This window comes from Tachypleus tridentatus, chromosome 13 (assembly GCF_004210375.1).
Source record: "Tachypleus tridentatus isolate NWPU-2018 chromosome 13, ASM421037v1, whole genome shotgun sequence".
Taxonomy (NCBI): Eukaryota; Metazoa; Arthropoda; class Merostomata; order Xiphosura; family Limulidae; genus Tachypleus; species Tachypleus tridentatus.
The window spans coordinates 157126879-157141779 of NC_134837.1; the positions used below are offsets into that span (position 1 = coordinate 157126879).

The following is a 14901-nucleotide window of genomic DNA, read 5'->3' on the forward strand; positions in this document are numbered from 1 at the left end:
TAGCGTTGTGAATCCGTAGACTTATCGCTGTAGCAGAGGGGTGGACATGTTGAGGTATATAAGAAAATAACTTTCAGTTATGGAATTATGATTTGTGAAGCAACTTTTTCTGTACTAACTTAAGGTAATATTTTATTAACATGCGTTATATAGGCCCCAGATACTAATAGCAAAGATATAAATAATACCAAATGAAACATTTTAAACTCAAAAATTGCAAAAACCTCTCGTCGAGCAAAGAAATAAATATACTATTTATAGGCATTTAGAGTTTTACTGCAGAAGATCTGACCACAATGGTAAAACAGTTTCAGTGCAAAGTAAAACTTCTGCATAATACAACTCATATCAACGCTGAAGAATTAAGAATGTTAAAAGTAAAAGGTAATAAAATAAAAAACACTCTATCTAAGGAGCCCCCTAGTGGCACAATGGTATGTTTATGAACTTTCAACGTTATAAACCAGGTTTCTATACTCTTCTTGGGCAGAGGACAGATATCCTCTTTGTACTCCATAACAAACGACAGTTTTGTCTGCGGTACACACCCATTGTTTTGTACCTGTTTTCAAATAAGGGCACAACATTCAATTCAGGAACGGTCTAATGTGATCCTATTATATGGAAACTGTAAACACAATTTCTGAGCTGCTGTCAGATTTTATATTGAACGGTTCCCAGAGAAACGTTATTATTCAGACAATCAGACAATATGAAGTGTGTCAGCAGTTGCGTACTGCAGGCTTATTTGCACATTGATGATGTGCTGATAGAAAGCAGAAACGGCTATTAATACAAGCAACGAAGTCGACCTGATGGTTTTTGTCACACCTGTGCCATACTTGAAACGCGAAAATTGTTTGTTTCTTCGTTGGCCATCATTTCATAATATTGTGAGGATTGTTATGGTGGTTAATATTACCTTTAATCTGCGCGCATAACTGAATGAGCAGCAGTCTAGCAATTGACGTGCATCTATAACAAGTCGTTTATGCGTGTGTGTGTTTTCTTATAACAAAACCACATCGGGCTATCTACTGAGCCCCCCGAGGGGAATCGAACCCCTGATTTTAGCGTTGTAAATCCAGAGACATACCGCTATACTAGCAGGAGGCAAGTCGCTTATAAATCAGTTAGTTGAAAATTGTCTCGTGCGAAATATATAGGCTTAAAATTTGAACAATACCATGTACAAACGTAACACATAAGTACAGACTCCAGTTGTCATTCAAGTAAATGGTGAACGTAAAAGCAACGCTCAGAGGAATTTATAAGTTCGGTCAGTACAAACAAAACTTAAAGGGGGCATTCGTGATAATAAAGCCTTTTCTAAGCTAACAAAGCGTGATTATAATTATTTATTCTTGTCGTAAGACATGAATACTATACCTATTATATTTTCTGACATTACATTATTTACTCATTTTGGACCTAATCTTTCTAATTTTGGCCCAAAGTACTATGATACAGCCATACTCTGTCCTAAATGCTAGTTTCCTGTAATTACAATATATTAATGAAAAGGGTTTTTATTTAATTATGTTACTAGACAAACAACTTCCAAACAAGCAGTAAGAGCTTACTTCTCAATGAGCGTAGTGTTAAAGATAAACAACGTAAATAGATGTCAAAGGTGTTAAATTCTCCAAGGCGCAAATATTGGTTAGTTCCAGTGCGAAAAAGGCATTGCCTTAATTTTTACCAAGTGCAACAGTTAATCTATCGCTGGCGCTGTTGCTCAACGGAAGCACATGCAAGGGCTGAGATTCCCAACCACCTGCTTCTATAAGTCAGTTCCTACCAGGTCATAATCCTGTTACCAGACAATCAAAGCGGACTTTTCTAAGTGACATAAATTGATTTTGAACAGTCAACCAACCAGATTCAGTTTTGACCAATCAATAGATTACCCAACAAGGTTTTAGCGTTTTCTTCAAGATGGTGGCAATTCCCTTGATCTTCATGGAAAAGTTATTCTACAATGTGTTATGCAATGAGACACTCTATAACTGTTGGATGATTCTAATTCAAAACCATATCACCACTAAACGCATCATCGTTTGTCCCTTTTAGTAAGCAAATAAAAACAAATAACTGCTTAGTGAATTTTATGAATTTTCACTGCGTACTAGGAGCTTTAGGTCTGACGTTTATAAGGCTTTCAACTGTGCTAGGAACATTGATATTATGTCTTTCTCACATACACGGGCACGTTTAACATATTTTTTATTCTCATTTTAGGTCGGGCATAGTTTAGTTATTAGTGCGCAGGATTTTGGATCCAAGCGTCTATGGTTCATGTCCTATTACAAAATCGCGCTTCTCACTTTTGGGTCAGCGATGCATTATAATAGGAAGGGGCAAATCTCACTTTTCGATTATATTAGTCCAAGAGCTCATGCTAAGTGCTGGTAAGTTCTTGCCTTTTCTCTAACATATCAGTTTGAAACTAACTTCGTGTGAATATCCAAAACAAACAAATGAACATATTTTGATTTTTTTAAGCTACTCGTGATCTACACATTTAGTTTTTGTATTGTTACGAAATACTCATGAAAAATGGTATTGTTATATTATTTCACAGATATGGTTTGATTCTGTGATAAACTTTGGATTTCTAAGCTGACGAGCTTGATTCATATCCGTGAATTTCCACAAAATATTTCCCCACACACCAAGTGGTTGATGCGTTATAAAATTAACAGCCAACCTCTTTATGTGGATGTTAGGTGGTATGGTACTAACCACTTCTCCTATAGACAATCATTTGTTTGTTTGTTTGTTTTTGAATTTCGCGCAAAACTACACAAGAGCTATTTGCGCTAGCCGTCCCTAATTTAGCAAAGACTATAGGGAAGTCAAGTAGTCATAATCACCCATCGCCAACTCTTCAGCTATTCTTTTACCAACAGATAGTAGGATTAACTGTCACATTATAACGCTCCCACAGCTGAAAGGGCGAGCATGTTTGGTGCGACCGGGATTCGAACCCGCAAACCCTCAGATTACGAATCGAACCTTAACCCACCTGGCCATGCCGGACCACCTTAGTAAATGATCCCATTTCTTTCTAGTGACGAGTTCATCTTCATTTATCAATTTTTATCTAGTTTTCATGATACATTAATCAAATGTATAAGTTGCTAGTATGATGAATCATATTCTTTTTTGAATTTATTTTTTTTTTAATTAGCAATCTTCGCTGTATTCTAGTCGTTTAGCTTCATTCAAAGTATTTTCCTCAGATATTAGAATGCCGATTTCTGAGTGTGCTTCTGGTTTGTAAATCATCACGTGGTGTGTATAAATATACTTTACCACATCAAATATCACAGTTTTAAAGGAAGAGTTTAAGGCTACAAGCATTACTGGACCATTAAGCATAACAAATCTAAAGAATTTGTTCAAGGCTGATTTTATATACCACATCCACCAGGCCTATTAAGAAATAAGCAACTGCAAGATACAATAACTCATGAATTATCTCAAAATGATCACGGCCTTTATCACCCAACCAAATATTTGGTTTCAGACATGTCTTATGATCAACCAGGGTTAACGTAGTACCGAAATAATGTAACAGTAGCTACTTAACGTAAGCTACCATTTCAATGACAGAAAGTGGAAAACGAGAAGTAACTTTTATGTGAAACTTGTAATTTCATCTTGGAGCTTACATCATGATTTCATTGGCTGTGGAAAAAAAAAGTAGATAACCACAGTGAAAGAAGATGAAAGAGAACCCCAACGAAAACTTAGATATCGTCCATGCAAAACTACAAAAAACAACTCATACACACATACACATATTTATTGATAAGACAGAAATCCGAACTTGAATTTAGTGATCAACTCTATCTCTGTAAAATATTATTTTGAACATAAATATTAACTTACGGAATATTTTATTATGCATGACAGCCTGAAGCGAATGAAATAAATACAAAAATAAAAAAATTAAAGCACACAGTTCACACCGACGTTATTGTGAAATATATATGAAAGAAAAATTAAAAAAAGACATTTTTACTCAACGAAAAATAGGTTTCTCAATCAAAGCCGTATTTGCAGATAGGAATTTGTTTAAAAAGGAAAAATAAATACTTCTGTGGATATTAATGTTATACATAATTACACATAATCTATGTTCTGAGTCAGCATTTGATAACCATATTTCTTGATTTATGATTCTTGTAACTTACACCATACACCAAGGATTCTTTCGCTTCTATATGGACGGGATTAGCACAAAAATCGATGTTATAGATTACTATTTAAACACATAGCGTGACCCGAGGGACTTCGAAGATTATTGAAATATTTTTTTTTTTTATGCACGCGTAGGTGTGTTTGCATTTCTTACTAGTGACAAATGGTTAACTTATGAGCTAAGTTAGGATTAATAAAAGAAAAAAAAACTCCTCAAAAGATTTAACTATCTGTGCCGTGGAAATGGTGATACGAACATTTTGAAGCTCCGAAAAACTGTCATAATAATTATAGTAATTGACTTGGAACAGAAATGAAAGTTAGAGAAAACGAATTTTTTATAACTTGCAAACATAGCATTACAGTAATCACATTTTGTGTAAAAAAATGTTATTTTAAATATTAGTATATTTTGGCGCATAGGATGAACTGTTGTTAGAGGAGATTAAAAATTCCGATAAACGTTGATAGACGAAAAGTAAAAATAGTCACGGCAATCAAAAGCCGAAAAAAAAAGATTTCCATGACTTTGTTTTCCATTTCAATAAAAAAAAAATCACAATTAGTTCTCAGACTTCTGTGGGTCGTGTGTATGGAGTAATTGTACTGATTCCTCTCATATACATGCAATTGTATCTGATACTTGTGTAAAGCTTTCTGTATTAGCTGTCTCTAGTTTTGAGCCGTTACTATAAAGACAAGGCAGTTAGCCAAAAACATTCTTCAGGCCACGTAACAACAGTGATACAATACCTTGATTCGTTGACATTGGAAGGAGAGCGTAATTACAGGAAGTAATAAGATGACCTCTGCTATAGTGGTGTCACTTTGGTTCTCATCGTACTGTAACAGAATGAGACTTATTGAAAATCAAGCCTAGACAGTTGAGAAAATCCCAATGCTGTATAGTGGAGAAGCTAAAACCTTTAACAATCAAACTAATTTAATGTCCGTCTATAAAACTTGGTGCGTTTGGCATTTAAAAACTTTGATAATGAATTTTTTCTTTAAAATTATGTAATAGTTGTTTATTCCATATATTTTATTACTGGTAAAAATACTAAGTAAAGAAAACTTGCCTCTAAATAGGCATCTGTTATTTAGACTCAAACTAGTTGAAAGTTGAAGGTGTCAGCCATTACCTGTTGCACTATTACTTTTGTTGTTGTTTGTTTCTCGTCAGATCTCATTAATGATATAAAGTTATTAAGTTCTTTTAAACAGTACTTTAATACATAAAATTGTGGTTTTGTGTTCCCTATAAAAATGAGTTCTATTAAGAGTTATCTTCGAGGTAATATCTTTCTAAGACATTAACATCTCTATTCAAATTCTGAGTTATTTCTTTCCATGCTTTTTTGTAACAACGTAGTCACTTTTTTATAAGATGTGTTCAACTCCCGCATGAAATAACTAATCAGAGGATCCATAAAATAATTTTTATTGTTCAGTTTTAAAAAATGAGACATCATAAAAACCACTGTTGTAATTAGGTTTTTATAAGTATGCAACATATTGTAAAGGGTATTAAAACTGAGAAATGTAATATTTCTATAGTTTCGAAATAAACGAAACATATTAAATGACCATTTTTATTTCTACCAGAATGGATAAGTTATATAACAAAATATGTAGTAATTTTATTACTAAACACTCCGACAAAACAATTTATAAAACATTTTTACTATTAAAATATGAGATTCCATGACATAGAAATATTTCAACATCATTTTGCATTTTAAATAACTAGTCTATCACTTTAAATTACTAACGTGATGAAAACAAAGATGTAACAATAACTAACATGATTTTATCAATGAGATGGTAAATAACGTGCAATATTTTTTGCTTGAGGTCATTTATGAACTAAGATTACCAAAGCACCAGTCTCTCTTTCAAAACTAATGATCCAATCTTTTTAATTTATCACAAGCAAAACTACTTGACGGGAATGTTAAGTTAATCTATTTCATGTACTTTAATTCTCTTGCATTCATGGTTTCACTACTTACATCGCCCAACGTTAAAAGTAATTGTTGAGCACTTCATTCATGCTAAGAGCACTCATCCATGATGTACAGTAAATCTACGTTTCTATTATTAAAGTTACGTCACATTTGAAAATGTAAATGATATTATGATTAGTTCCTAACAGTTCACTGTAGAATATCAACATTATTCATACCTGTTCTCTCGTGAATGTTGAGCTTTGTCTGACACGCTTCACAATATGTATACATATTTTTTTAAAGAAAAGTAATAAAGTTAAATAAACAAAATCAAAAGGAAGGACTACGTTAAAAACAGCAACTTCAAACCTCTGATTAATTATATTAGTTTGTTATAACCTAAAAAAACAAGCCGAAACAAAAATAAATGAAATTTCACAAAAAATACGCTGCAGTAATTAAAACGATCCCAGTGTACACACTATAATGTGGGATACAAAATGTACCCTAGGTTTTGGAGGTGACTGCGTAAGTAGGATCCACACTGCTGTGGGAATACGCCGTCTATCAATCGCCAGTCTCACATAAAGATATAAAATAAATTACTAGAAATAGGTAACGAAATTAGAAGAGCGAGATGTGGGTGCTCAAGTCTACAACGTCCCACATTTATATCACCATTCACTGCTTCCAAACAGTTATGGGAAGGTGACTGCTCTCCAAAGTAATGAAAACTTAATTGAAAAATAAGAAAAATAAAGTACTACCATTTGGGGGTAAATAAGTTCAAAATTTAACTCTTGAATTTAGCATTCCAATCGCCATTATGGTAGAAAGGTAGTAATTGGTTGCCCAGTAAACGAGCTATACTAGTACAGCACCCAACCACCACCAGTTTATTAAATATACTGTATCTATCATGCTCTAAACAAGACTTTATATGTGGCAAGGTGTACATCCGCATAAAGTAGTACAAAGTTGTTAAATTATTTTATTCATAGCTAAAAATAGTTATTTTTATTTTATTATATTTATTTAATACATTCTTATATTTGTCACAGAATAATGTAATACATTTAAAGTTTCTTTATTAAATCCATTAACTATTGACTTTGTATCAATATTTCAACGTTACTGATAAAATACTGTAATTTATTACAAACTTTACAATATCTGAATAACTGCGAAGTTATAATACTTATAACATAAATGTATGGTGCATTACTATTAAAAGAAGGTAAACCATAAATTCGAAAGCCAAAATATCTTCTTTTTATCAAAAATATTTACATTGATATTAAATCGCTTATTTTAATTTTTAAATCTAAATAATATACTTCTGTATTAGATATTGAAGCATTTTCAATTTATAATTTTGCTGAATAAATAGTGTTACTTACATTATTTTATTATAGCTTGTACTCTGGTCTCTTTTTAATTAGTGAAGCGTTTTTTGTTTATTATTTGTTAATTTATTTTTATTCCGGCTTGATTTTAGGTTATAACAAAGTAATATATTATAAATAAGATGATAATGTGTATCGTACGTTACATTATAATTCCTAAGACAACATTCCGAAGAACTTTTATTCAAAATGTTCCATAAAATCTCAAGTTATTTCAATAAAACGTTTTGGAGTTTACACAAACAACTCAAAATGAAACAGACTTTGTAAAATGTAAAATTCTCGAATACAAATAATCTTCTCTTTACTCCTACAAAAAATACAACCGTTAAAACAATAATCTGATATGTTTTATTCAAAGTTTTAAAATACTTAAGTCTGAAATATAACCAGTTGAGTCTAGAAACAACCAGAATGTTTCTTACATTCCACGTTGAATGATATATTTATGACTCTACATAACATTTTCAGTTGACTGACAATGTAACTCATACAAATATTTTATCGTACTTTAAATATGAAAACAATATTTAAACTTACTGATGATAAACTTGTTAATCTCTTAGTACTTCCGTGAAAATTCTGCGTTTCTCTCAGATATTAAATCTTTCGCACATACGTGTATGTTCTTCTAGTAACCTATGACGTAATTTTGCATTGTTATTGACGAATGTACGACAGCATTGATGCACGTCATGCGCAGTAACGGTTACAGTAATATAATTGACACATATTAGAATATGTTCATTGTAGGTTTAGCAAACTTTGGTGTTTGAAATTTCTTTTCATATTTGAATTCACCCTCTTATAAATTCTGGAGAGAATAAAAAATAAACGAACAAATTCTAAAAATACTATGTAGGATTACAAAATAAACTTGTCATATCCAGTCGACAATTTATGTAAAGGTTAACACAACAGTTGTGTAACAAAAAAAAACAACTAGAGAGTAAAACAACAGTATTTTAATAACTTTTTACGACTTCAATAACCATCCATATTTTTTTTTTCAAGTTTTAACTGTCCAGCAGTAAAACTTGTAAATATCTCGTCGTAACGGCTATTTCATTTTTTTGAAATGTTTTCGAGATAAAATGTGTCCAAGCAATATGGTTTATACAATGGTTCAAATGGAAGTGAGCCAAAGGTTCAGCCTCTAACTAAAAAAATTGCTATGAAAATCCCCCTGAGCTGTATGGAATAAAGGAACGTGGAACAATATCATATAACAGAAACTACAATGAAGAGATGGATGTTGGCAACCTTTGTTCAACTTATCCAAGGTCTTGTGGTGCATTTTTCTTTCATAATATACAATATTAACTTTTTAAAAATGTTATATTGGTTAATTGATATTTAAAACTTTTTTACAACAAATGACCTAATAAGCAGAGCGCTACCCCCATCTCCAACCTTCCCTCATATTGTCCCTTAAACTACTGGTCATAGAAAATCAGAGGTGTTAAAGAAATACATTTTATTGGCATATGCGTCGTATTAACTTTGTTTGCATTTTATCGTAACGCTCAACGTAAAATTATATCACACTGATGTTCACCAATGGAATGTAAGAAATATTGAACACAAAATCATATTATATTCATCAATCGACTTCCTTAGTTTTTATTTTAATAAAAATCGTTTTATTATAAGTGCATGTTAAGAATATATAAAAATATTATAAGAATAGAGTTTATATGCAAAAACGGCTCGTTTGCATATAAATTTCTCAACAAGTGGGTTTCTCGTCATCACTGAAGAATAGAGTTTGTTTATCATGTGACGAAGTACAGGAGAAACAAGACGTGTATTTTGCAGGAAGTCGAGAGGTAAACTGAACAAAGTGCCCCCCAGAGGCACAGCGATTTGTCCGCGGACTTTTTTTTTAATTCACTTGAATGCAACTCATTCAGTCCATACTGTAATTTATTTTGTAACTACACGATTTAACTGTTGACCATTGAAGAACTGGAAAACAAGCGAATTAAACGCACGAGGACCCTTTCTTTCTCCAATTCAAATACTCCTTTTATCACTCGTTAATATTTAAATGAACGAGGTGATGTAGATTTTTTGACAAAATCTATGTTGGACAGTGTAAAATTACCCAAGGGATTGGATTTGGTCTACCACTGTACTATAAAAATCTGAGAAGCCCTAAAAGTAGCTTACAGCATAAATATATTAGATTTATAGCATTTTCAAAGTGTTCACAGATTCCTTAAATTTGCATAAAAATCGATTTTCAAAGCTCACAGTTACCACTGGCAACTGCTGCAGGATAGTTCACATATGTTACATTAGTGCTAACAAATTGTTGCTTGCGTTTCTTCTCCAGTTTTGTTATGACATTTCTTACTTCCTCCACTACTTCGCCGAAACTTGGTCGATCTTTGGGTTCCTCGGACCAACACCGTTTCATGATGTCATACCTGACAAACATAAAACATATATAATGTCAGTACTGGCATTCACAAATCGTACTGGCCTCAAACTTCATTCTGCAATGTGGTAATTGATACATTAAACCGAAGACATAAATAATATTACACCAATGTATATGTACATTGTACATCAGTATTTCCAAACTGTGTAACCTCTCAGTGGCACAGCAGAATGTCTGCGGATTCACACCAGTTTCAAACACAATGGGCTGTTTGTGCTTAATTCCAAACAAACAAATAATCCAAACTGTCGCCGCAACTTGTTAGAAATGTCGCGAAAAGTTCATCAAACAAAGAATGATTAAAAACATAAAAAACTACACAATAAGCATTGTATAAGGTACCAGAGGTTTCACGCAAATCTGGGCAAGTTATTTAGGGTATCGTCAGTGAGAAACATCTGGAAACGAATAACGTATATTAAAGGCTATATAATTTTTAATTCTTTGTTTAATATCATGATAACAAATTTTCTTTGAACATCAAATTTTACTAGAGATGCAATTAATGAAAATAAACATAATTAAATCTTGGGTAGTATGCAAGGGTAATCAAAAACAGATCCCAAATTTCAAATTTAGAGAAATCCTGCAAAAAACAGGACATTAGTTACCATTGATCTAAACTAAAACATCATTTTGTTTGAACTCGCTAATAATTTCTTAACAGACTCAGTTCTATCAACTACAAAAAATTAGGGTGGAATAAAATGTTAAAAATATAAAGATACAGTTTACGATTCATACACATCTATTCTTGTCTCCCGCTGGTCCAGCGGTAAGTCTACGGATTTACAACACTAACATAAGGGGCTCAATTCCCAACGATGGACTCAGCAGGTAGCCACTTGTGACTCTGCTATCAGAAAACACACACATACCCATTCTTAAAGAATCAATGATTTCTTCAGTAAATAGCAGATGCAAGGAAATGACTAAGCTTTTGATAAAAAATATTCCAAAAATATCAACCACTTTTAAACACCAACTTTACTTCTAAAATTAATATCCCTTATGTATACTTACAGTAAATCAGGACAGTATGACGGTTGTGGCATTCTTCTTTTAGACTTTAGGTAATTAAGTATGTCCCAGTTGTCCACATCAGGGTAAGGCATAACTCCACGAGTCATTAGCTCCCACAGTACTACGCCATAGGACCACTAAAAGAATAAACCCAATTACAATAACTCATTAACGACAACAATTATTTGATCTTTGAATACCAAAAGATTACCAAATGCAGGGAATAAGCGAAATGTCAGTTGGCAATGGTAGTTAGTTGACATATCTTAAGATCATTAACAAACAGAGAAATTCCATGTTAGTTAATGATGTAGTTATTTGACATAGCATAAGATCACTAACAAACAAAGAAATTCCACATTAGTTAATGATGTAGTTATTTGACATAGCATAAGATCACTAACAAACAAAGAAATTCCACATTAGGTAATGATGTAGTTATTTGACATAGCATAAGATCACTAACAAACAGAGAAGTTCTATGTTAGTTAATGATGTAATTATTTGACATAACATAAGATCACTAACAAACAAATTTCAATTTAGTTAATGATGTAGTTATTTGACATAGCATAAGATCACTAACAAATAAAAATTCCATGCTAGTTATTAATGTAGTTATTTAAAATAGCATAAGATCATTAACAAACAGAGAAATTCCACGTAAGTTAATGATGTTATTATTTAACATAGCATAAGATCACTAACAAACAAAGAAATTCCACGTTAGTTAATGATGTAGTTATTTCACATAGCATAAGATCACTAACAAACAAAGAAATTCCACGTTAGTTAATGATGTAGTTATTTGACATAGCATAAGATCACTAAGAAACAAATTCCATGTGAGTTAATGATGTAGTTATTTGACATAGCATAAGATCACTAACAAACAAATTCCATGTGAGTTAATGATGTAGTTATTTGACATAGCATAAGATCACTAACAAACAAAAATTCCATGTTAGTTAATGATGTAGTTATTTTACATAGCATAAGATCACTAACAAAAACAGAAATTCCATGTTAGTTAATGATGTAGTTATTTTACATAGCATAAGGTCACTAACAAAAACAGAAATTCCATGTTAGTTAATGATGTAGTTATTTGACATAGCATAACATCACTAACAAACAGAGAAATTCCACGTTAGTTAATGATGTTATTATTTAACATAGCATCAGAACACTAACAAACAAAGAAATTCCACATTAGGTAATGATGTAGTTATTTGACATAGCATAAGATCACTAACAAACACAAGAATTCCATGTTAGTTAATGATGTAGTTATTTGACACAGCATAAGATCACTAACAAACAAATTTCAATTTAGTTAATGATGTAGTTATTTGACATAGCATAAGATCACTAACAAATAAAAATTCCATGTTAATTAATGAAGTTATTTCACATAGCATAAGATCACTAACAAACAGAGAAATTCCATGTTAATTAATAATGTTGTTATTTGACATAGCATAAGATCACTAACAAACACAGAAATTCCATGTTAGTTAATGATGTAGTTATTTGACATAGCATAAGATCACTAACAAACAAATTCCATGTGAGTTAATGATGTAGTTATTTGACATAGCATAAGATCACTAACAAACAAAGAAATTCCACGTTAGTTAATGATGTAGTTATTTGACATAGCATAAGATCACTAACAAACAAATTCCATGTGAGTTAATGATGTAGTTATTTGACATAGCATAAGATCACTAACAAACAAAATTTCCATGTTAGTTAATGATGTAATTATTAGACATAGCATAAGATCACAAACAAACAGAGAAATTCCATGTTAGTTAATGATGTAGTTATTTGACACAGCATAAGATCACTAACAAAAACTGCAATTCCATGTTAGTTAATGATGTAGTTATTTGACATAGCATAACATCGCTAACAAATACAGAAATTCCACGTTAGTTAATGATGTAGTTATTTCACGTGGCATAAAATCACTAACAAACAAAGAAATTCCACATTAGTTAATGATGTAGTTATTTGACATAGCATAAGATCACTAACAAACAAATTCCATGTGAGTTAATGATGTAGTTATTTGACATAGCATAAGATCACTAACAAACAAAAATTCCATGTTAGTTAATGATGTAGTTATTTGACATAGTATAAGATCACTAACAAACAATAATTCCATGTTAGTTAATGATGTAGTTATTTTACATAGCATAAGATCACTAACAAAAACAGAAATTCCATGTTAGTTAATGATGTAGTTATTTGACATAGCATAACATCACTAACAAACAGAGAAATTCCACGTTAGTTAATGATGTTATTATTTAACATAGCATAAGATCACTAACAAACAAAGAAATTCCATGTTACTTAATGATGTAATTATTTCACACAGCATAAGATCACTAACAAACAGAGAAGTTCCATGTTAGTTAATGATGTAATTATTTGACATAGCATAAGATCACTAACAAACAAAGAAATTCCACGTTAGTTAATGATGTAGTGATTTGACATAGCATAAGATCACTAACAAACAAATTCCATGTGAGTTAATGATGTAGTTATTTGACATAGCATAAGATCACTAACAAACAAAGAAATTCCACGTTAGTTAATGATGTAGTTATTTGACATAGCATAAGATCACTAACAAACAAATTCCATGTGAGTTAATGATGTAGTTATTTGACATAGCATAAGATCACTAACAAACAAAGAAATTCCACGTTAGTTAATGATGTAGTTATTTGACATAGCATAAGATCACTAACAAACAAATTCCATGTGAGTTAATGATGTAGTTATTTGACATAGCATAAGATCACTATCAAACAAAAAATTCCATGTTAGTTAATGATGTAGTTATTTGACATAGCATAAGATCACTAACAAACAAAAAATTCCATGTTAGTTAATGATGTAGTTATTTGACATAGCATAAGTTCACTAACAAACACAGGAATTCCATGTTAGTTAATGATGTAGTTATTTGACACAGCATAAGATCACTAACAAACAAATTTCAATTTAGTTAATGATGTAGTTATTTGACATAGCATAAGATCACTGACAAATAAAAATTCCATGTTAATTAATGATGAAGTTATTTGACATAGCATAAGATCACTAACAAACAGAGAAATTCCATGTTAGTTAATAATGTTGTTATTTGACATAGCATAAGATCACTAACAAACACAGAAATTCCATGTTAGTTAATGATGTAGTTATTTGACATAGCATAAGATCACTAACAAACAAAATTTCCATGTTAGTTAATGATGTAATTATTTGACATAGCATAAGATCACAAACAAACAGAGAAATTCCACGTTAGTTAATGATGTAGTTATTTGAGACAGCATAAGATCACTAACAAAAACAGAAATTCCATGCTAGTTAATAATGTAGTTATTTGACATTGCATAACATCGCTAACAAATACAGAAATTCCACGTTAGTTAATGATGTAGTTATTTGACATAGCATAACATCGCTAACAAATACAGAAATTCCACGTTAGTTAATGATGTAGTTATTTGACATAGCATAAGATCATTAACAAACAGAGAAATTCCACGTAAGTTAATGTTGTTATTATTTAACATAGCATAAGATCACCAACAAACAAAGAAATTCCACGTTAGTTAATGATGTAGTTATTTCACATAGCATAAGATCACTAACAAACAAAGAAATTCCACGTTAGTTAATGATGTAGTTATTTCACATAGCATAAGATCACTAAGAAACAAATTCCATGTGAGTTAATGATGTAGTTATTTGACATAGCATAAGATCACTAACAAACAAAAATTCCATGTTAGTTAATCATGTAGTTATTTGACATAGCATAAGATCACTAACA

At 31.4% G+C, this 14901-nt stretch overlaps 1 protein-coding gene across 1 annotated transcript in view; it reads right to left on the minus strand.

Moving 5' to 3' along the window:
* Positions 1-5658: 5658 nt before the first annotated feature.
* Positions 5659-14901, minus strand: part of LOC143236343 (hepatocyte growth factor receptor-like) — an 81249-nt gene continuing 72006 nt past the window's right edge. The window contains exons 20-21 of the mRNA XM_076474617.1: positions 11034-11170; positions 5659-9996 (exon numbers count right to left, since the gene is read on the minus strand). Of these exons, the coding sequence (XP_076330732.1) occupies positions 9810-9996; positions 11034-11170 (324 nt within the window). The 3' untranslated portion in view covers positions 5659-9809. The remainder of the gene's footprint in view (positions 9997-11033; positions 11171-14901) is intronic.